Here is a 23,245-nt window from a genome sequence, read left to right as displayed (position 1 = left end):
AGGCGAATTACAGGGGACGTGAGCAAGGGTCAGTGGGATAAGTGCCTTCTCAGATCCCGGGTTCCAGATATTTTGTGTGTTCCCAGCCTCTGGTCAGTGGCGCAATGCCAGGATGGAAGCGTCCCCCAGCCTCAGGACCCCGTCCTCTGTCAGGGCTCATAAGGCTTCCCATGTGTTACCCATTATGGGTCAGTTGGACCCTGTCGCTCAGAGATCTGAGTTCAAGCCTTGAGCCAGGTTGCTGACCACAGTGTATATGAGCCTCTCAGAACCAGGAGAGACTGTCTGCAGCCATCTCCTCTCTAGGCTGCCCGGGTTAACCATCGAGATTGTCCAGGGAACTTCATGAAACCAGTCAAAGCACAGATTGTAGTGTGTGACTCAGAGTAGACCTTGAGCTCAGCAAGAATTTTAGGAAAGGCCGTCCTCTGCTAGGGTACATCAGTATAAAAGAGGCATGATCTGGGCCTTTTAGGCGTTTGAGGTGGTGGAATTACAAACTGGGCCTCTGCTTACGTGTGCTCTGGTATACGCCTAATAGCAAAAACTAGATAGATTTGTGGGAGAGGGGTGTGGAAACCACACGTAAACTCAGAGTGGACTTCCTGGAGGAGGCAGCTCCTGGCAGATTCAAGCAAAAGGAACTGGGTGGACAGAATTACAAGCAAATAGGACCATGAGTGGGACATGCTGGAGGGCTAGGGCTCTGAGCAGACAAAGGCCGACAGGGTGAAGATGGTGCTGAGGGGACTGCACACAAACCTGCCTGCGAGCCTGTGTGAGTGCCTGGTGTCCGGAGGACTCCTCAGAGAGGCCCCTGCGGATGCCTCACAGGCAGCACAGGGTCACCTCAGCAAACTGAATAATGGACGAGATGGAGGAGCCCCGTAACAGGAGGTATCCATGTAAGGTCTCCTGATGGTGACTTGCTTGTCACTTGTCAAAACGCTGCTTTTTGGAGTCGTGCATTGGGGCACTTGTACCCAACCACCAGAGTTTCCCAGTTGACTTCCCCCCCGGCCTCACAGCTTGTGCGTTTGGATAATCCAGGATACCACACACTCTGTCCTCATGTTACTCAAATGTCTACTTAGCTGTACCCAGACTTGGCCCAGCCTCAGAGGAAGGGAACCACAAGCCAGCCAAGGAAGCAGAATTTGATGGATTCCATATAAATCGGAGCAAAGAACTGAAGGCACCACCTGGCCAGAAGGGCCAGCCGTCAGGATGCCCTCGTGGGACATCTGCTTTGCTACCGGTCTCCACACAGTAAATTAGCTCCCAGCACCTGAGCTGTGCACTGGCCCCTAACATCTCCCACCTGTGGGAAGGAAGGGGCTCCACCTGCAGCCAAACTGAGACCTGGGGAATGGTCAGCTCCAAAAGTTTTCATTGTTGTTTTAGTAAAGCGTGTAAATACAGGCATGTATATTAAGATCTAGTAATAAATGCTTGTTTTTATGCGTATAGAACGCATGTAGTATGTGACTGCTACAGATATCTTTATGTTAAACCGATACAAATTCTTCTAGGAAAACAAATGTAATACATGTTCCTATGTGTTCCTGCTACTCCCCAGGTGAGAGCACTGTGGCGCATCTCCTGACTGTGGTGCTGGGCTCTCTCAGGGAACAAAGCCTGAATACCCTGTGTGGTGGCTAATCTTGTTAACAATGGGACCAAATCTCAGGGCAAATCTGTGAGGGACTGCTGTCTAGATTAGGTTAACTGAGGGGTAAAGACCCGCTCTAAATGTACTTGATAATGAATTCCATGGTCTGGGACCCTGACTGAGTAAAAAGGAAGAGAGGGTGATGGGTTCAAGTATTTATTGTTTTCTGCTTCCTGATGGTGACTGGGATGTGACGGGCTGGCCTCCTGTTCTTGCCACCATGGCTTCTCTGCTGTGATTGGAATGTATCTCCTTTGACTGTAAGCCAAAATAAATTATGCCTTCCGTTAGACATTATGCCATAGCCATGAGACATGTAACCAATATAGAAAATTGATAGTGAGAAGTGGGGCCAGGCTGTTGCTGGGAGAAATGTGAACCTGAAGCCTTTGGAACTGCTTTGTGGAAGAGTTTGGGTGAGAAATGTCCTTGAATACTATAAGAGTGCTTAGTAAGCCATTCTGGTGAGAGCTCAGAAGACAGAATGCTGAGAGATTTTGAGAGTAGCGGCCTGTCTCAAAGAGTCTATGATGAACTGGTTTAGGGCTATATTCATGTTGTGTTCTGGCGAAGAGTCTGGCTACATTCTGCCCACATCCTGAGAAGTCCAGTAGGGTTGCTTTTAAAAGTAATGGATTAACTTGGTTGGCAGAGGAGATTTCAAGATGGGCCAGCGCTCAAGCTGTATCATGATTTCATGATTATTGCACGTTGCTTTTATCCAGATCTGCAGTGAGGAAGGCAACAAATAGAGGGGAGAAAAGATGAAAAACAGCCACCTGGCAGGGGAGGGAGAGAGTTTAAAGTTGTAGACAAGACAGGTGGTGAGAAGCAGCGACAATTGTTAAGGGTATTGTCACCTGCTCTGCACTGGGACAGCAGGGGCCACTGTCCCAGGACACTGGGACACCTAGTGCACTGTGGGCTGCATCTTTTGCAAGTGCAGATTCATTTGATAGGAGAAAGCCTACACTGATAAGATGCTGGCGGGGGTAGGGGTGGGGGATCCCTGCTTCTCAAAGCAGCTGCCTAGGGAAATGTGTCCCCAGGATCAACACATAGAAAGGTGATGCAGCCATGGTTTGAGGAGACCAGGCTCCATCCTGAGCTGGCAGTGGAACTTGGCAGTATCACCCATGCAGAGCTGATTTTTGTGGGCAGGAAAGATGAAGGCCATGGAGTTTTGCAGTCTGTAGTGCTATTTGGAATCCCTTCAAGGAACCCCCAGAGGCCATTGTATGAAGCTATGAAAGCCCCAGGGTGTTGGAGTTGTGAAAGCCATAGGGCATCAGCTGAGGAATGTGTAGGGTATGGAGCTGGAAGGGTGGGGTATGGCCCTTTGGCGCCAGATTAGTTCCATCCTGAACTCCAGATGCTAGATATGGAGCTAGAGTATTTATATTTGTCTTGCTAGAGTTCCGTCTTGCTTTGGCTTGGTCAGTCCTCCTTATGCCCCCATTCTTCCCTTTTGGAATGGAATTTTTATTCTGTGCCATTGTGTATTGTAATATGTAACTTATTTCTTATTTTATAGGTGCTCACAGTTAAAAGATTGCCTTGAGTCCCAGGTGATACTTGGACTTCGGACTTTCAAACAATGTTGGACCTATTAAAAATTATGGGGATTTCTAAAGTTGGACCGAATGTATTTTGCATTTTGAGATGGCAGTGAGTCTGTGGGGATAAGGAGTGAAAGGTTTGGGCTTACAGTTGTGTTTGGGTGCCAAGCTGACAACCAATAGAGTTGTAAGGGTTGGTCTTGGTTGTCAATTTGATGAAATTTAGGATCACCATGGAAATAAATCTTTGGGAATGTTTGTGAGTGGTTATCTAGGTTAGATTAATTAAGGTGGGAAAATCCCACCCTAAATGTGAGTAGTACTGTCCTGTGGGCTAAGGTCCTGGACCAAATAAGAGGAAAGAGATAGGTAAGCCCATATGCAACTCTCCACTTCCTGACACTGGATGGAATGTGACCAGCTGCTCCCTCCTGCTGCCATGTGGTACATGATGTACTGATCCCTTCAAACTGAGCCAGAATAAACCTGTCTTAGGGTTTCTTTTGCTGTGAAGAGACACCATGACCACAGCAACTCTTACAAAGGAAACCATTTAATTGGGGCTGGCTTACAGTTCAGAGGTTTAGTCCATTATCATCATAGCCAGAAGCATGGTGACATGTGTGCAGACATGGTACCGGAGAGGTAGCTGAGAGTTCTACATTAGGAAAGCAGCAGGAAGAGAGAACGGCACTGGGCTTGGCTTGAGCGTTTGAAACCCCAAAGCCCAGCCCCAGTGACACACTTGCTCTGGTAAGACCATCTACTTCAACAAGGCCACCCCTCCTAATAATGCCTCTCCCTATGGGCCTATGGGGGCCATTTTCATTCACAAAACCCTTCTTGGAGTCACTCTGTCAGGTACGCTTTCACAGCAAGCAGAGAAGTAACTAATACAGTCCTTCATTTTGTTTTGTTGCCTGGCAACTTGGGTTTTTCTGTTTTGTTTTAGTTCAGATAGACTGCTCTACACTCTGGATGTGGCATTGTCTTCATCCAGTGATGAATTTTCAGATCCTTCTCCGGTTTTGTTACCGGCAGCAGGTGCAGCTAATCTCTTTGGCTGCCTTTGAGTGTGGGGACTGATGTTTTTTAGAAGAAATTCCAGGGTGTAGCTTGAGATCAAAGACAGCACATGTGCGACACACTTCTTCTGGAAGATTCCATTTTCCACCCTCACCTCCATCACATGCAAGGGTCACCCCTTGCCAGTATGGTGTGCTTTTTCTTCCTGGAGAAATACATCTCATTGGTAGTGGCCTTTTGTACTTCTGTAGTGATAACTTGAGCATCATGTTTTGTTGGTTGCTGGTATTTGCGCTTAGCCTGTTTGGATCCCTTATTGGATCTTCAGTGATAGTACTCTTCTGAACCTTGGGTATCAGTCACTTGTCTGTTCTGTGTGTTGTGAACATTCTTCTCTTACTGTGTTCATTGTCTTTCATCTTTGTTTATAGCATCGGTTTGGCGAGAGGAAGTGTCAAGACACTTACATAGAAGAAATTAGGGGATTTAAGCGGATGTAGACTAGTGATCAGTCTCTCTTTTGGGATATTGTTTTGGGATACGTATGTATATGAATATGAATAAATATGTTTTTATTATTGTGGTGGCTGGGAAGCCTTTCAGAAGTTAACTAGATTTGTGGGCTCACTTGTTTGTAAGCATGTCCTCCCTAGTAGATGCTAAAAATAGACTGCTGCTGAGCAGGGGTCTCTAGAAACCCTGTGAAGCTATACAAACATTTCCTAGTCACACAAGGCCTGGGAACTACTGAGATACAGTGCCCATGAAAGGCAGGAAGATGGTTGGACACCCCCAACCTGCTGTTCAGAGAACAGGGAGAGCCCCTTCTAGCCCACAAGGAAAAGGATTGTGGCTGCCCCGTCACTGCTGTCACAGATTCTGGTCACGTGTCTACTCTGCCAAGTGGAGGGAATGTTGTCATTGATAACTTAGCCAGTCTCCCATGGGAGCTGGGACTCACTGATAGAAAGATGGATGCCAAATAGACAAACCATTACATGACCCACACTTGACACACATAGGCAGTGGCAGGGAGAGCTAGCTCAGGCAATGAATAAGAAGCATTAGCGGTCCATTCACTGCTCATGGGTGCCTTCGGCTCAGGCTTTTTTCTGTGAAGAAGCCTCATGAGGACTAGTGAGCAGATCGCTGATAGGTGTGACACACACCCCATTTAGCACTTAATGTGCCAGTGGATGATTTTTCCACCTTGATATAAGCTAAAAGCTTACTGAGAAGAGGGATCATATCCTCAGGCACTTGCAGCTCCAGTAACTTGAGAGTGAGGAGTTAGTTCTTCATCTCACCTGCGCTGAGGGAGGTCTGCTACCCAGGAAGTCCCAGGTCCACCCTAACTGAAGGAGAGAGCGCCCCAGTGACATTCAGCCCTCCTTGGGCCACAGCAGCTGACCTGGCTTCTTCTTCATCCACTCTGCTTTCCTTGCAGTCCACCTGATCCCAGTGTCCTCAACCAAGAATGGAGGAAGCAGCAAGAGCCGGAAGAGGATCATGCCTGACCCAGTGACAGAGCCCCCCACGGTAGACCCGGTTTACGAAGCTCTCCTGTACTGCAACATTCCGAGTGTAGCCGAGCGCAGCATGGAAGGTAGAGCCAGCGTATGACCCGTCACAATCTTGGTAGCCTGGGACTCGGTACCCAGGTAGAGGTCCTAAAGACCAAGTGCTCTAAGCAGCATCACAGTGTTAAGAAGCTAGCTGGCTGGGGCTCAGATCCTGCAGCAGCCACGGCCTGAGGGTGGGCTCCTGGGTCTCAGCACACTGCACCGAGTGGTGGAGGTGCTGGTCTTTGGTGAGATGTGGGCAAAACAGATGAGGATGAAGCTGGCCCATGCCCTTGGCTACTCAGCTTCTCAGGGTGAATCCACGATACACACAGTATGCCCAGGAGGCTTTGACGGCTCTGGGACATGTCAAGCCTTTCCGTGAGCCTCTGCCCCACCTGGAGGGGTTCTTTGGCATCATCCACCCTGTGCAGTGGCCCTCCTCACAGTTCAGGCCTCTCAGGAGCGGCTCTGCCATTTCTGGGTTGCTCTAGGTTCCACCTCCTCATGCCCCCAGCCTGGGCATGTACCTTGCTAAAATACTGTGGCTTGCCATGTGGTGACTGGAAGATGTGTCTCTCTCACAGGTCATGCCCCGCATCATTATAAGCTGGTCTCCGTTCATGTGTTCATTCGCCATGGGGACAGGTACCCACTGTATGCCATTCCCAAAACAAAGCGACCAGAGATTGACTGCACTCTAGTGGCCAGCAGGTAAACTGCACTTTCTCTGAGTATTTTCATGCACTCCTCTGTGTTTTGTGCAGCAGAGCATTATGGGAGGGAGGAGAGAGCTACACTTTGGTGGGCACAACTGTTCAAAGTATTCACTGTCTTGCGTTGCACACTGTTCTGTGACTCCTTTGGGAACACAAACAAGCATCTGTTCAACCCTGATAGGGCACTGTGACAGATCAGAAAATGTCTCCACCCGAATTGAGCTGGGTGAGCCAGTGATTTTATTGGAGTTACCTAGAGGAGCATGGGTGCCTCACCGAGAAGCCCCCCCTTAGTATGGGTGATGACGCAGACAGCTTCATTGCAGTAGCCTCCTGTACAGCTTGCAGGCAGTTCCATCACACTGGCATCTCCCCTTAATGGTTACTTCCTGCTGTTAAAACCTGGGGATGAGGCCTTGTGACTCTTGTAACTTTCTGAGCTTCTGGGTCTTAAGTTTTGTGTGTTATTCAAATTTCACTGGGCTTCCTGACTCTTATGAGTCTCCCATCTTCCTGAGAAGAGAGCAAAGACAGGCCCAGGGCAGACAGGGCATCCATATCAGGCAACTAAAAAAAAAAAAAGAAAAGAAAAGAAAAGACCACTGAGGTCTGAGCCCAGTTCAGTCTGAAGCCAACTCTTTTCTTCCTGTTGTTCAGTTGAAGAAAGAAGAGGCATGCTGGGTGGTGGTGGCAGCATACACCTTTAATCCTAGCACTCGGGAGGCAGAGGCAGGTTGATCTCTGTGAGTTCGAGGCCAGCCTGGTCTACAGAGTGAGTTCCAGGACAGCCAAGGCTACACAGAGAAGCCCTGTCTCAAAAACCCCAAAAGAAATAAAGAAAGGAAGGAAGAGATACAGTGAGCACTGAGTTAGCAATCATCTACCATAGAGCCGTTCTATGGAGGCAGCATGGACAAGCCTCCTGGTCCCACTGAGCTCAGCCCCCCCCCCACACCTCTGAAATGGAAATGAGGAAGCTCTCAACAGGCAGGGCCGGGCTAAGGAATGGGGTGATTCACAAGAAGGAGTGCTGACAGCTGCTAAGGCCCGTGAGTGTAAAATGGTTTTTCAGCCATTTAATTTTTCACAGCATTAGAGACGGCCCTGTCTTAGTTGAAAGCCCTCAGGATGAAAAATAATTGAACAGAGAACAGAAATTGCGTGCAGGGAAATGAGAAGCACAGTTAGCAATAAATGATGGCTTGGCTGTAGCCAGCATGTCTAAGGGTATCCATCCTGCGCAGAGATCCGGAGACGTAGGGGAATGCCCAGTGGGGAAGACGTTGTTTTGATGAGTGCTCCTGGGGTGCCAGCCTGCTTAGGCAGGACCAGCCCAGTGGCCCCATGAATTGCTTTCCTACAGCCAGGGCTGTTCTTTGAGTACAAGAACCCAGGGGTTCCAGATACCTCTTAATGTCCTAAGCCTCCTCATGGGCTGGAGTTTGGGGAGGTGTTGTACTAAATAAAAATGGTGTTGGGCTATATAATTATTATTATTTGCCCTGTGATTATGGTGGCAGTATTCTTTAACCCACTATTACAATTAATAAGACACCAGTGAGATTTTATAATTGCCTGTTTTACCTTAGGCCAGGCAGATATTTCACCTGTGCTGTTTCAATAACCTTTCCATCCACCTCCGAGCCCCCACCCAGTACCATCCACCTTACCTGTTCCTATCTGGTCTGCCTTCCATCCAGAATCTTATAAATACCTGCTTGTATTTTTTTATCTCGGTGTTTTCTCCATCCATGCCATCCTCAAAGTCCTTCCTCCCAGCACACGTGGTTCCTTCTACACACTAAACCATTGTAGCGTCCTCCTTCCTCCTCTCTTCCTGTCTGTCTGTTTCCTGTGATTCTCCAGTTCACAAAACCCGGGAACCTTAAGCCATACCTACCCCATTCTGCCTTGCCCAGCTTTTAGGCCTTTAATCAACCAATCAGAAATAATGTCCTAGGCAGGTTTACGCAATGAGGATAGGTTGTCCAGGCAGGAACCAGATCTGAGGACCAGTAATTAGCATCAAAATACAAGCATCAGACCAACCCCCAACAGGGAGTTAGTGAGCGAAGCAGTTTGGGTAGCAAGGCCGTGAGGTTTTGTGCATTCTTCTCTCTGGTGCTGGAGACCACAATGCGGCCAGCCTGTATACCTGTGTCTTCTTTGCTCACTGAGTAAACAAGGTGCGTACCCTAGGGTCTCATGTGAGGGGACCGTGGGGACACTGGCTCTATCATCAGAACTGAGCCCCCACTCTCCAGCCTGGAGTTCAGACTTTCCACTGAGATTATCTGTTCCCCAGTACCCCACTTTTTGTAACACCTACCCCTTCGTGGCTTGATGCCGGCCATGCCTCCCTGCTGTCCTTATCCCCGCTCATCCTACTTCCACTGTCTTCAAGACCTTGTTAGAGGCTCCCTCTTCCAGGAAGCAGCCCCGCCCCCCTTCCTAGATATGAACTGCTGGGTTGGCTCCGTGGCTGGATGGGGAACTGACAGTGTTCAGCTCTCACCGCAGAGGGGCCGGGACATGCGGGAAGGGTGTCAGGACCGGCAAGGGAAGTCTGGTTTAAAAGCCATCCCAGCTGGGTTAGGGCCAGGGCCAGGACGGAGGCTGCCGCTCACACTACACTTTAACCCTGTGGATCTCAGAGCAGGGAAGAGCAGCGCCAGGGAGTCACTTTCTTCCGTTGGGTACAGAGAGTTGTGTGTACAGCTGGTACAGCTCTGCTCTTGCTGGATGTCCGCCTTTCCAACAATCTGGCCATAGGTGAGCCATTGGGCCACCATTCTAGGTGGGTGCAGCCTGGCCTCAGGGCTTTGTAGTTGGACTGTCACATGCTTCGGTTTCTTAGCTGTATTCACCTTTGCATCTCTACCAGGGGAATCCCGTTGGTTCAGTACAGACCCCCATACAGTCACTATGAGGGTCACCATGGCTGTTCCCAAAGAAGGAGCCTAAAGTCAGGGCCACCTGGATACCCTATAGCTTGTCTTCCCAAGGGGCCTTGGCTCTGCCATCCCCAGGCCCAACTGTTACCAAACCACTGAGCCCATCCCAGAACCTGTCAAATGACAGCTTTTGGACTTGATAGCTGCAGAATGAACGTATAGCCTCAGTGGGGATCACAGGACACATTGCCAGTTTCAGTCATGATGTTCCTCATGATAGATTTGAACCTTGGCTATTGTATCCCTGAAGCCTTTGCCGCTCTTGGACCCTGGGCAGACCCCTTCTCCCCTCAGAGCCACTGTGCTCCACCCTGGAACAAGGGACAGGCCTGTCTTTCTTATGTCAACCTTGTGTGTCTAAAAAAAGGAAGGGGCAAGTAGCCAGGTCCACACAGAAGTTCCACCCACAGTGACATGACATCACCCACAGCCCAGAGACCACCCTGCCCTAGGCTCTTGTCTTCTGGTGTCATTTCTGGAGCCGTTTCAGGCCTAGAAGCTGCTGCCCAGAAGCCTCAGTCTTCAGTCTTTGCTTCTCTTTGTGTCCATTTTGTGTTCTCAGGAGCTAGCCTGAGTCATTTATGGACGAGGACACAGTGTGCGTGTTTAACTACAGCAGTCCTCTTTCTCCACCTGAGCTTTCCTCCATTTCAGCTGCTCTGGTACAACAGTCTAGCCACATCCAGTGGAAAACTCCATTCACATAGCTGCTGTGTGGGAACTCCTCTGTCTTATCAATGGCCCTCATAATCTGTCACCAGGCCTGACTTAGAAATTAAACCTTATCATGTGTATTGTTTGCCCAGGAAAGAGTATGGCAGTGGAGGGGTTCAGGCTGTCTCTGGCTTCCAGCACCCCCTCCCTTCCATCAAAGGAGTCACTACTCCATTTAACACTGTTTAATTAATTCCATGTTAAACACAGTAAGGGCTGGCTTATCACTGCAAACATGGACTTAGAGAAGGAATGGGCAGGCGTGCAGTGTGTAGCCCTGCTCTGGGGCCCTCACCCCGGTGGTGCCTGCTGCCTTCCCCGCTGCTGTTTTGGCTCATAAATCAGTAATTTTGTGTTTTCCTGCTAGGCAGTAAGGCTTGGAAAGGTCCATGACTTTGGGATGTCTGGTCCACTAATAGGAGCTAGGTGTGTCCATATAAGTCCATTGCCTATGTGCCTATGTGCCGTGCAGCGCCCCATAGTCTTTGTAGCAGAAGCTATTTGAGACTTCTGTTTGAACTCTCCTGGTATTAACATTAGTCAGCATTAAAGGTATTAACCATGTGTGTGCTGAGGTTTTTTGTTTGTTTGTTTGTTTGTTTGTTTGTTTGTTTGTTTTCAGAGCTGAGGACCAAACCCAGGGCCTTGTGCTTGCGCTCTACCACTGAGCTAAATTCCCAACCCCTGTGTGCTGAGTTTTTAAATGCCCTTTTTGCATTCATAAAGATGAGAGTGCTTTTCTGCATCTAAGAAGAAAAGTAGTCCTTTCAAATATTCACATGACAAATTTTAGATTTATGCTCCTTTTCTGGACCAGGTTGCATGCAACACACTAGCAGTCACATAAATGTAGTGGAAGAGCCATGCCTATAAAGACCTAGAGAGAGAATCTTCTAGATGGAAGGACCAGAAGGGACAAGCCTGCAGCTTCCAAAGCTAAGCATGTAACACTAGGACCAGGGTGACTGGCCTGGAGAAGTAACAGGGTAAGTGGGCATCTGAGGTGTCACAGAAGGTGGGCTATCCTGTCCTCAGGGAGCCACCTACATCCCAGTCTCATGCTGGTGCTGGGTCCGCCCTCAGCAGGTGGAAGCCAGCACAGGTTACTGCTGTAGAAGAGATGGAAGAGAAGAAAACAGAAGAAAAACTAGAATGTGAGAGGCTTTGGTAGCCTTTGGTAGACACTTAGGGCCTGAACCAGCACCCCAACTCAGCTTAGGGTAGTGTCTTAGTTAAGGTTTAGTTAAGGTTTTATTGCTGTGAAGAGATACCACAGCAACTCTTAATAAGGAAAACATTTAATTGGGGCTGGCTTACAGTTGGGAGGTTTAGTCCATTGTTGTGGCAGGAAGACCTGGTACTTGGGAGAAGGAGCCAAGAGTTCTACATCTGGTGTCCCCAGGCAACAGGAAGAAAGTGAACTTCTGGGCCTGGTTTGACCTTCTGAAATCTCAAAACCCACTCCCCAGTGACACACTTCCTGCAACAAGCCACACCTACTCCAACAAGGCCACACCTCCCAACTGTGCCACTCCCTATAGGTCTTTGGGGCCATTTCCATTCAGACCACCACAGGTGGTGAAGGGATGAGAAGATAAGCCTCTCTGAGAAAGAGACCAAAGGCTGTGCAGGAGTCAGGTAGCAGCCAGCAAGAAAACAGCCCATTAGCACCCACCCAGGCAGTCTGGGGTACTCAGCACCTTGGGGCTTTGAATCTCGTCCAGGTGGCTTGAGTGTAACATGTGAAATGGGTCCTTCAGACTGCTGCTGTACTGGGGAACCATGATCTCCAGGCATCACGGAGGAGGGGTGAGATGGTAGAGGCTTCTGGCAGCCTCAGAATGTATGAGAAGGAGCTGGTGGCACATCCATGCTGTTATGCAGAAGCAACTCAAAGCAGAGCCCCATTCAGTGGCAGAGCCCACATCCTGAAAGCTGCCTTTGGTGTACTGCTTCCAGCTGACTTTCCATGCTTGGACACACTGCTGTGCTGGCCCGTCTCCTCTCTCTAGGGGGTACTTACACAGACAGCATTATGGCTTTTTCCCCCCGTCTCTGTGGCTCAGTCATCACCTCTGTAAGTTCTGCTTAGAATGCTTCACTTAAAATGACAGGGTGGGTGCCCCTCCCCAACTCCAGTCTCCTTTCCTACCTTCTTTGCCATAGCATCTGTTGTTCTCATTCATTTTCTGTCTCTCTCTGATTGTGTGTGTGTGTCTGTCTGTCTGTCTGTGTGTGTCTCTCTCTGTCATTACACACACAATTAGAGTGTTTCTTGTGTGGTGTGTTTCCCCTGGCAGGAATGTAAGCTCCCTCCCTGTGTCAGAGATTTCTCTTATTCTTGCCCATTGCTGTTCACCCAAGTGCCTAGGACAAATATTTGTTGTTAAATGACAAATTGACGGAAGCTGAACCCTGAGAATGGTGGTCAGGTGGGATGAGCAGGCTGCGTGACAGGTTAGGTGGAGTGAAGGGTGAAAGAGAGGAGGCAGGGCCACATCGCTGACGTGCTGTCCCTCCAGGAGCCAAAAGCACTGGAGAGCTTAGGCTTCACCCCCAGCGGTTGGTTACTTAGACACGTTGGCATACTGGTTTATGTGAACAGCCTTAGCCTGTGGCCAGCAGATAAGGCTAGAATGGTCTCAGGCAGACCCTGTGGCTGGAGGAAAGCAGACAGTTGACCATATGAAGTTACACAGAAAGGCCCAGCAGAGTAGGCTGGGATTGTCTTTTTATAAGCTTGTTTTGTTGAAATTAGAAATGATGTATTCCTTAGTTGATTTAGGTTCCTTAGATGTGGTCTGAATTCCTTCTGGTATCCAGCCAGGAGAGCTTTTAAAATTATGCTTTCTGGTAATAGCTCTGCTATCCTGGATCCAGGATAACCAACCCTACAGAACCCAGATCACAGCTGAAGCATAGTCTGTTTTCTCTTAAGTGTGATTGGCCATGGGGTTCAGCCTTGAGCGTTGTAGGATAAGGGCACTGGAATAGTGCATATTTTTATATGTGTATGAGAATTCCCAAGTAAAGAACTTGAAGTAATACTTTTATTGTTTCATCTGTCAGCAGGAAAGCAGAGTCCCAAGGAAGCCACAGTCATATGAATTGTGCCATCCTCCGGTAGTCAGGATGAGTCCAGGCATTGTGACAGAGAGACTCAAAGATCCTTGCCCGAAACAAGGAAGTTTACCTCTTCCTTGTGTGAAGGTGGATTCATGCCACTCAGCCCCATCCAGCTGTTCAGGGCGGGAGGTTCCTTCCAGGTTGTTGCTTCCACCAGTCTCCAGAGATGTCTCCATAGCTGCCCCAGGGTGCTGCTGTGCCTACACAGCCGCCAGAGAAAAGAACAGAGCAGGAAGGTGCCAATACCTGGGAGTGGTATGCATTCTTCCGTCGTGTGTGCTAACCAAGTGGCCAAGAAGAAATAATAGAATTTGGTATACAACTATAGCCTCACCTACCACAGCCTTTGTTTTTAATATCCCATCAAAATCTACATATTGTAATAACCGCTGTGGTAACATAATATTTGTTATTGTGAGTTAGGGAAGATACAGACATGCTGTTTTCACAACGCACCTAAGGATGGGACATGTCACAGTTGAAATCGTTCCCAGGTGCTTTTGAAGCATCTGCAGATACGCTGTGGGTTCCAGGGATGGAGCTGGGGATGAGGCAAGCAGGCCCAAGCAGTGGGATCCAGGTCAGGGCCCAAGGACTCCGCAACCTAGTCCTCCTTCCATAAAGAAGATACAGCCTTTAGCTCTCTGTCCTGTTAATGTCTCTCTTCCACAGAGCTTCACATTTCTGTCCCTTGGGGAAAGGTTGTAATGAAGGGACCAGGGTGTAATTTGGTGGTATAGCATGTGTGACATGCTTAGCATATCCAAGGCTCAGGGTTCAGTCTCCAGTGCTGCAAATAAAAGTAGAAGGGAAAAGGTTGTATATTAGACAGTGCAGCACCGGTGAACAGTCACATGGCCTGAGAACCTGGAACATCTCCACAAACACGTTCAGTAGGGAAATTCCATTTCTAAGTGTTTTCAGAGCCTCAGAAATCACCAACCTGGAATAATGACCCAGAACCGGAGATCTGAGTTGTGTTGATGGATAGCCAGTGTTGATGTGAATTCACGTTGACAGCCGTGTTGTGGGTCTAGACATTTTATTTCCTAGTTTATAAACATTTATGTGCTCAGCCTCAGGCAGAATAAAATATGCTCTGTTTTTATGAGACACAATTCCCAGCAGCTATCCTGGGGCCTTTATTACACTACTGCGTGTCTAGATTAGCAAACTCTAATTTTAAAACATTTTTTAAAAGATGGATTTTTTTTTTCAGCTTTCTGCTTTTGAAAGATGTAAATCCATTTTGGCATCAGGTTTTTTTTTTTTTTTTTAAGTTTTTCCAAAGTTAATTGGGCTTTCAGACAGCAGGGGTTTGCCGTTAGAACAATTTATCTGCTGTTTTCATGCCAATTTGCATGCAGGTTTCCTGCCAGTGGCTCTATCTGTCCACTTCTGTTCAGCTGGAAAATGTAGACACACTCATGGGCCATGTTACTATTCAGAGAAAAGGTGTATGTGTTCACAGTTCATTTAGTTATACAGAGAAAAAGTGTTTTTCATAGGTAATCACTATCTAGGGAAATTGTACATTAGTGGCGAGATAAATCAAGGGTGTTTGTTTCTGCCATTTATACTCTGTGACAGGCTCAGATAATCTCAGATCTCACAGCTTTTCTGAGCATCCATCACTCCTCAAAATTAAATGCGGTTGTTTATTTGCAGAATGCAAAGCAAACTGTACTGGGCTGTAGAGATAGGCATTGATTGTCTTAGTCAATTAATGGTTGTCCAAAAAGATTCCCCCCTCCCCTCCCCCAGAGGTCAGAAACGGTAAAGATTAGACAGCTCCTCCACGAAGATATATAAGAAGGGTTGAGACGGGAAAGGAAGGAATGTGTTGTATGCTGGGGGAAAGGAAGATGGCTGCCTCTGTTTGGCCAGGACACCATGTTAAAAGGATGGGAGTCTCTGTGAGGGCGCCTAAAGCAAAGTGACCAGCTGTTCACACCCCTTTCCAGAGGTGGCAGTGTGAAAAGGCAGTGATGTGTGAGAGTGCATACCCTTGATGTTGATCTCTGGAGCTGTAGAGCAAGCCAGGTGAGGGCAGTTCAGCTGAGGAAGACCAATAAGGGTCTACAGCTCTCCAGGCAAGGCTGTCTAAAGCCAGAACCCAGGTGCGAGAATCCGTGAGGCTGCCAGGTGACAAGTGTCAGGGAAGGAAAGAAAGAAACTAGAGCAGCCTCCTGCCTACCATGTGATGTGTGACACAGAGGCAGCAGGATGTGGGCATGTTGATGACGGTGATGGAGGGCAAAGCCAAATCCCAGTGTATTGTATTCAGCAGAGGTCGGGGACTCAAGCTCGCCTCCATTGTGTGTATAGATATAGGTCAAGTCAGAACGAAATTGTAACCTTAAAAAATGCTTTTTCCTTTATTTTCATGTTAATGGGTATTCTGCCTGCATGTATGTCTGTGCACCACAGAGACCAGAAGAGGGCGTTGGATCCCGAGATGGCAGTCACAGAGGATTGCAAGCTGCCCTGTGGGTGCCGGGAATCAAACCCAGATCCCCTGGAAGAACAGCCAGTGCTGCTCTTAAAATAATTCCGGAGCCACAGAATTCCTGAGCCCCGGGACCTGGTTTTGGGGGCAGCAGAGGCCATGACACACACGGACCATGCATGCTGAAGAGGGACTGCTTTGGAGCTTTCTAACTGCTGCTTCTCTCCTCCCTTTAGGAAGCCGTATCACCCTAAACTGGAAGCTTTCGTTAATCACATGTTGAAAGGATCCGGAGCCTCTTTTGAAAGCCCCTTAAATTCCCTGCCTCTCTACCCTAACCATCCTCTGTGTGAGATGGGAGAGCTCACACAGACAGGTATGTACAACGCTGGCCCTCCCCCCACGCACACACACCCTCCATTTATATATCTTGGGAGATGACAGGTAAAGTGCTGTGGGATGCAGGGTGTATGTGTTCGCAGTTAGCTGTGTGGGGGCTGGACTATCCCCAGATGGAAATCATAAGTAAGTAGAAGCTCTTTAAGAGCTGGTAGTCCTGGGCCTTGAGTGCTCAGAGCCCAGGGACTAGTGTGGCAAACACAGGTTTTGTTGTTGTTTTGTTTTGTTTTTCAATCTTTTAAAAAAATTTTTTTCTTTTATTTTTATTATAATTTATTTGTTACAGTTTATTCACTTTGTATCCCACCTGTAGCTCCCTCCCTCCTCCCCTCCCAAATCCACCCTCCCTCACTTTTCTCCACCCATGCCCCTCCCCCAGTCCACTGATAGGGGAGGTCTTCCTCCCCTTCCTTCTGATCCTAGCCTATCAGGTCTCATCAGAACTGACTGCATTGTCTTCCTCTGTGGCCTGGTAAGGCTGCTCCCCCCTCAGGGGGAGGTGATCAAAGAGCCAGCCACTGAGTTCACATCAGAGACAGTCCCTGCTCCCCTTACTAGGGTACCCACTTGGAGACTGAGCTGCCATGGGCTACATCTGTGCAGGGGTTCTAGGTTATATCCATGAATGGTCCTTGGCTGGAGTATCAGTCTCAGAAAAGACCCCTGGACCCAGATATTTTGGTTCTGTTGCTCTCCTTGTGGAGCTCCTGTCCTCTGCAGGTCTTACCATCTCCCCCTTCTTCCATAAGGATCTCTGCACTCTGCCCAAATTTTGGCTATGAGTCTCAGCATCTGCTTCACTACCCTGCTGGGTAGAGTCTTTCAGAGGCCCTCTGTGGTAGGGTCCTGTCCTGTTCCCTGGCAAACACAGGTTTTTAATCTCGCAGCCTTAACTGAGAACTGATTGCCGTGGGCTTAATCACTAGCCGTCCCGGCACTTGGCAGGCACTGTAGTCCTCAGCTAGGAGCAGTGAGTGGCAGCAGCAGACGGGGGAAGCAGGCAGTGCAGAGCGGCTGCGGATGATGCCTTCTGGTGTTAAAACTCGAAAACAGCCCTACTGGGCCCTTAAGCTCTGGTAGCTTCCTGGAACTCTCCAAACCTGGACCCATGCTATCCCGTGGCTCTCACCCGTCCTCCGCTCTCCTCCCTCTCTTCTCTGCCGCTTCCTCAGCTGTTGTCCCCACTACAGTTGCCACAGCCTGGGTGGCTGCTGTTGCCTCGCCCCTGCTACTGCTCTGTCTACAATGATAAAGAGTCCAGGCAGACAAGGGAAGACCCTTCAGAGGCCTTTTCTTAGGCCTGGCAACAAAGGGGTCAGTGCAGGAGGAAGTAGCCCCGCTGACTAGCAGAGCAAGCTGAATAGCCAGGAAAGGGGGATGGCACCCATGTTTGCACTAATTATAGCTGTCCCCCCCCCCGCCCCCACCACAAACGAAGGACTGTTTGCACCCGCCACAGGCCTTCTTCTGGGCCAACAGGGAATGCCCTCTAGCCTGAGAAAAATGGCTTCAGGGTTGGTTAGAGTTCAGCAAGGCTTGTCTTGCCTAGAGTGCTGCTTTTCAAGTCTGGAGCAGACTGTCTCTCCTCCACATGTTTGTAGTGGTCCTCTGAGGTTGCCGTTGTGTCCTCAGGGAAACTGTAATGTCCAAAGCAGCCACGTTGCCATGAGGGGCATCTGGCCAGCCACCAGGGAAAGGGCTCTGGGATGACAGTTTCCTGCTTAAGGCTGCCAGGCACAGAGGAGGAATCCTGCTCCTGGTTTTCAGTCACGCACAGAGAGCATTAAAAGAACGCTTAGAAGTAACCTAATAAAGACTTAACACAAACTCAATACAGAACTGACGATTTTAGCAGCATTTAATGGTATTTAGCGACACATAACAGTACTTAAACTCCCGCCTCAACTCTAGGGAGAGCTCCGCCCTATCTCATGTGGACTGGCACCTCAGGGAACTCGGAGGCCCCGAGTACAACAATGAATGAGCTTTTTACAGAGATGAGAAGGATTTATCTCTTAGCAAGGGAGTTCCCTTGCTCAGAAGTTCCCTGATTTTTTAAAATTAAAAGTAACCTTCTGGGCAAGGTGGCTGTCATGAGTAAACCAGGTCTGCAGCCAAGCCTGGTGACTTTTAATTCAGTCCCTGGGTCCTACATGAGAAGGAAAGGACCAGCTCCTGCAAGCTGCCTTCTGACCGCGGTATCTGGTGCACATACGTACATGCAGGCAAAAATACACATAAAGTAAACATTAAAAAAGAAACAGACCCTTACTGCTGACCTTTCTTCCTGTGCCCACGCCATGGTGTCTTAGTGAGCCCACACTTCCTTCTTCCGTATCACTACGTCAGAATGTATCAGGAGGTGGCCAAGAGAGCTCAGCAGGTAAAGCTGCCCGCCTCATCTGGGCATGGGAATCTCCAAACCATTTGCATCTGACTATAACTGACATTACTGCCGGCCACCCTGCCTGTGTGCAGGTCACATCCTCAGAGGATGCCCACTCACTGCTGAGGGGGCTCTTTCTCACACTGTAGGCTGGAGGGCAGGCCTGCTCTTTCCTTTTGAGTTGCTCTCTCCCACTTAGAGATAAAGCCTTCTCATTTCCGTAAGAAGTTCACTCATTATTGTACTCTGGTGGCATAAAGCCAAGACAGAATTCAGTGGGAAGGTACAAGTCTTGCTTCTACCCACTCCCCACCTGTCTTACCTCGGTGGTGCCCTCCATTCCCTGGAAGCCATTCCCGCTGGCTTCTTGTGCATCTATCTGAAGCTTCTCTATGCAAAAATGCAAGCAACTATGAACCTACGCTCTTGCTTTTCCTTCTTTTTCATTTAAAAGGAGCACAATCTACTATCTCCCCACGCTTCTTAAAATATTCTGTCTGGATATCTGACATATCATGCAGAGCATGAGCTAGTTGGCTGAGCCTGGAAAGCCCCAGCAGGGCCAGACAGAATGGTCCAGAGATTAACAGAAGCATTACAATGGAAACAGGGTCAAGGAGGCAATATCCCAACAGTAAGTAGACTAGGCAGAAAGCAGCCAATGGCAGGTAGCCATCCCTGCCTGAGGACAGCTCTGTCCCCTGGCAGTACGCTGACACCTGTTCTTGGGTACATTCCTAGTCTCTGCTGTCCCTAAGGAATTGGGAGCCCCGTGGGTAGGGAGGCTTGGGACAGAGGCTGTCCTCCACACCCCATCCCTATGCTGGTTGACCCAAACCTGTTCTCACAACTTCTGCTTCCCTGCGAGGAGGCCAGGACTCATTCTGTTAACACACCAGAGACGGGCTGTGGCCCTTCGTGGCCCCTTTGCTGAACTTGTAGTAAGAAAGCCTCTGTGTGCCCCGGTGTTGCAGGGGTCGTGCAGCACCTGCAGAACGGCCAGCTGCTGAGGGACATCTACCTGAGGAAACACAAACTTCTGCCCAACAACTGGTCCTCAGACCAACTTTACCTAGAGACCACGGGGAAGAGCCGCACCCTGCAGAGCGGGCTGGCCCTGCTCTACGGCTTCCTCCCGGATTTTGACTGGAAGAAGGTTTATTTCAGGCACCAGCCAAGTGCCTTGTTCTGTTCCGGAAGCTGCTACTGCCCGCTGAGAAACCAGTACCTGGAGAAGGAGCAGCGACGGCAGTACCTCCTCCGGCTGAAGAACAGCGACCTGGAGAGGACCTATGGGGAGATGGCCAAGATTGTGGACATCCCCACCAAGCAGCTCCGGGCAGCCAACCCCATCGACTCCATGCTGTGCCACTTCTGCCATAACGTCAGCTTCCCGTGCAGCAGAAGTGGCTGCCTCGGCATGGAGCACTTCAAGGTGATCAAGACGCACCAGATAGAGGATGAGCGCGAGAGACACGAGAAGCCCCTGTACTTCGGGTACTCGCTCCTCGGGGCCCACCCCATCCTGAATCAGACGGTCAACCGGATGCAGCGCGCTGCCACAGGCTGGAGGGACGAGGTGTTCACCCTCTACTCCGCTCATGACGTCACTCTGTCGCCAGTCCTGAGTGCCTTGGGTCTTTTGGAGGCCAGGTTCCCGAGGTTCGCCGCCAGGCTGATCTTTGAGCTCTGGCAGGACCTTCAGAAGCCCAGGGAGTATTCCGTCCGGATTCTTTACAACGGGGCTGACGTCACCTTCCACACCTCTTTCTGCCATGACTTCCACAAGCGTTCTCCCAAGCCCATGTGTCCTCTCGAGAACTTGGTCCGCTTTGTCAAAAGGGATATGTTTGTAGCCCTGGATGGTAGCAGTACTAATTATTACGATGCATGTCATGGGGAAGGGGCCTAAATACCCTAAAGGGTATTCAGCACAACACTGTTTCCTTGCTGGTTCTGTCTGTTGCTAAGATATCAAGGGATGTAGTTATAATGGATGCAGATTAAGTTCCCCTGGTTCGGGACAAACAGGAAGCCCGTAACAATATGTTACTTGGTACAAAATAGCCCCGGTTTGTAGAGGAAAGAAGGTACGTTTTCACAGCCATGTGTAGCTTAGAATGCCAGCATCAGATTCAGTACTCCCAAGTGGCCAGTCCAAGCTTATGTATATTTTTGGCCTGCCATGGAACCAGCAAACCTCTGCCAAAATCTTCTACTTAACCTTAACCTTGTTGAGTGGAAGTTTTTCCCAAAGTGCTGAGTGCAAAGTAGGCGTGGCAGCCTATTCCCGAACAGACCACGATGGTCGGTGTCTTAGACTTTGTGGACCTAAAGGGCACAGAGAGTCTTCTATCTTCTCGCTTGTGCTCTGGTGACATGGCAGTGCACCGGAGTACATTGGGTGTGAGTTACTGTGTCCCACAGACAAACGAAACAGCCAGCTCTGGCCCACCGGCTGCGTCTGCCGACCCCTGCTCTTCAAAAGCAGCCTGGTACCGTTGCACTTGAAGCACTTTGAGAGAGGCAACTGAACACCAAGTTATTTGGCAGGTCCTTCAGTAACTTCTGCTAGAAACACAGAATTGGGTCTGTATCTGACCCAGTGACAAACCCGAGGGGAAATGAACATTGGGTCAGAAAGCGCATAGGAAATTGATGACAATACTTGATACTCATAACGATTGTGGCACAAAATAGCTTTAAGTGTGTTTTAGATGTTTGTCTGCGGTAGTCTATTGGCTGCCTCTGGTGGAATTTTTGTATCCCATTTAGTATTTTTATAGTCTAGGAAAATATTTTCTGAGACCAGTTTTAGATGTGTTCTGATTCCTATAGAAATATTCAATTTAGTGCACCTGCTTGATGTTTGGAAGGAGGCCAAAAGCTGAATTCAGGCACTTTTTTCCCCCTCCAAAAATAAATGACTAATGACTTATTCCCTTTGACAAGCTGTAGAATTGGGACTATTTTTAAACCATTTTCATCAATTTCAAATGCCAAATTTCAATTGATTTTTAAAGAGGTTTCTAGAAAAAAACTTTGGTACTCGATAGTTAAGTAATCTTTCTAAAGTATTTTATATATTAGGCATAATCACAACTAACCTCGTGGTTCCTAGGTTAATGGTGCTAGTTTGTTCTGAAGACATGGCCCACGTACGTCGGACTCTCCAGCGTTGAGCATTCCAGCCTTTTCCTTTTTGTCTGGCGTTGCATTTGAACATGTTTTGTTTTTAGAAATAAAATTTTTGAAGAATTCCTAGTCTCTACAACTCACTGCGTGTATCTGTCAGTCCCTCAGGTTCTTTTCAGGGGCAAAACAGTGTTTTAAACTTTTACTTTTAAGTGCTTCATTTAGTGCTGAAAATTGTGCACTCGTTTTTTCCCCTCTCTTTCTCTCTTATTTAAAGCCTATTTGGATTCCTTTCTCCTACTCGTAGGCTGTCAGATTTAGAACTGCTAAACACAGCTCGAAGATTTAAAAATAAAAGCAAAAAGAGGGAATTTTTAAAACACCAATTTTTGGTATCTGTTGGTAAGAGTCAGTATTTTGGGTGAGAGCCAGCATCAAAACTTAGAGATGAAAGTTTTACCTCTTACGACACTGGCAGCACCAAGGGTAGAGTTCTGAACACCTTCATTCCACAGTGGAGTAACTTTAATACAAAACAGGAAGCTAAATATATACACGAACATTTCCAAACCTTGGATTCTGGGAAGTGATCTCCTGGCATCATTCATGACAGGCCTGGGAGTGTGCGTGTATATATTTAGCTTCATATTTTTATATTAAAATTAACACGCTCTGGAAAATAACCTTGAACAGCTCCCAGAAGCAAAGTTCAGCCTTACAGGGAACAAGCAATCTCAGTTTCCGCTTCAGCCTCAGTTTCTCCCACTGTGCTCTCTCCACACATTCAAGACAGCGGGTGTGTACACAAATGGGGCAGTCGGTTCCACAGCTGGCTGCCTTCCAGTTGTGTCTGGAGTTAACATATCGTACCTACAGTGTCAGACCCCTGAGCTTGAGTACCCAAAACTCACACATGGCTACATCTCACTTGCTGGGTTTTCTTGCCTGTGCCTCTGACCACTGGCCATAAATTTAGGTGTATCCATGCTGGAACCATCACAGAGCTTCGGGGAAACCAGTTTATTACAAGGGATATTGCAGAGGAAGAGATGTGCATGGCATGGGGGAGGGTTGCAGGGCTTCCAGTACCATCTTCCCGAGCCACACGGTTCATTAATTCCCTGTACCCAGCTGCCCAGCTCTCAAAACCCTGTCCATTGGGTTTTTAGGAAGATTTCACTGCATTGGCATAATCAACGTTTATGTCTTTGGCCATTGGTGATCAATGTGACTTTTGGCCCCTCCCATCTCTGAGGGTTGGGGGGATGGGGTTGAAAGATTCCCCCTCTGATCATGCCTTGGTCTTTTTACTGAACGGTCCTCATCTTAGAGCTACCTAGATGCCCCCTGCATCAGGCAACTTACTGTAGCATACGAAAATAGATTATTTTAGAAATCCTAAGGGGAGGGGCAGAGAAAGGGGTATGGGGAGGGAGGGAAGCCACAGATATGAAGGTAAGGTTGGGTGAGTAAGGAGGATGGGAATAGATCCAAATGGAGGATGGGGCCGCATATGATAAAAATGTTACATGAACTGCAAGTGG

At 48.6% G+C, this 23,245-nt stretch overlaps 1 protein-coding gene across 3 annotated transcripts in view; it reads left to right on the top strand.

The window, feature by feature from the left end:
* Pxylp1 (2-phosphoxylose phosphatase 1) overlaps positions 1-21,840 on the top strand; it is a 66,448-nt gene extending 44,608 nt beyond the window's left edge. For all 3 annotated transcript variants that reach the window (XM_055629841.1, XM_055629843.1, XM_055629842.1), the window contains 4 exons: positions 5,705-5,863; positions 6,407-6,533; positions 16,018-16,157; positions 19,541-21,840. In XM_055629841.1, the coding sequence (XP_055485816.1) occupies positions 5,705-5,863; positions 6,407-6,533; positions 16,018-16,157; positions 19,541-20,478 (1,364 nt within the window). In that variant the 3' untranslated portion in view covers positions 20,479-21,840. The remainder of the gene's footprint in view (positions 1-5,704; positions 5,864-6,406; positions 6,534-16,017; positions 16,158-19,540) is intronic.
* The last annotated feature ends 1,405 nt before the right edge of the window (positions 21,841-23,245 follow it).

This window comes from Psammomys obesus, unplaced genomic scaffold (assembly GCF_907164565.1).
Source record: "Psammomys obesus unplaced genomic scaffold, mPsaObe1.curated_primary_1811, whole genome shotgun sequence".
Lineage (NCBI taxonomy): Eukaryota > Metazoa > Chordata > Mammalia > Rodentia > Muridae > Psammomys > Psammomys obesus.
The sequence above is the reverse complement of the archived record's forward strand: the minus strand, read 5'-3'. Positions and strand labels throughout refer to the sequence as shown.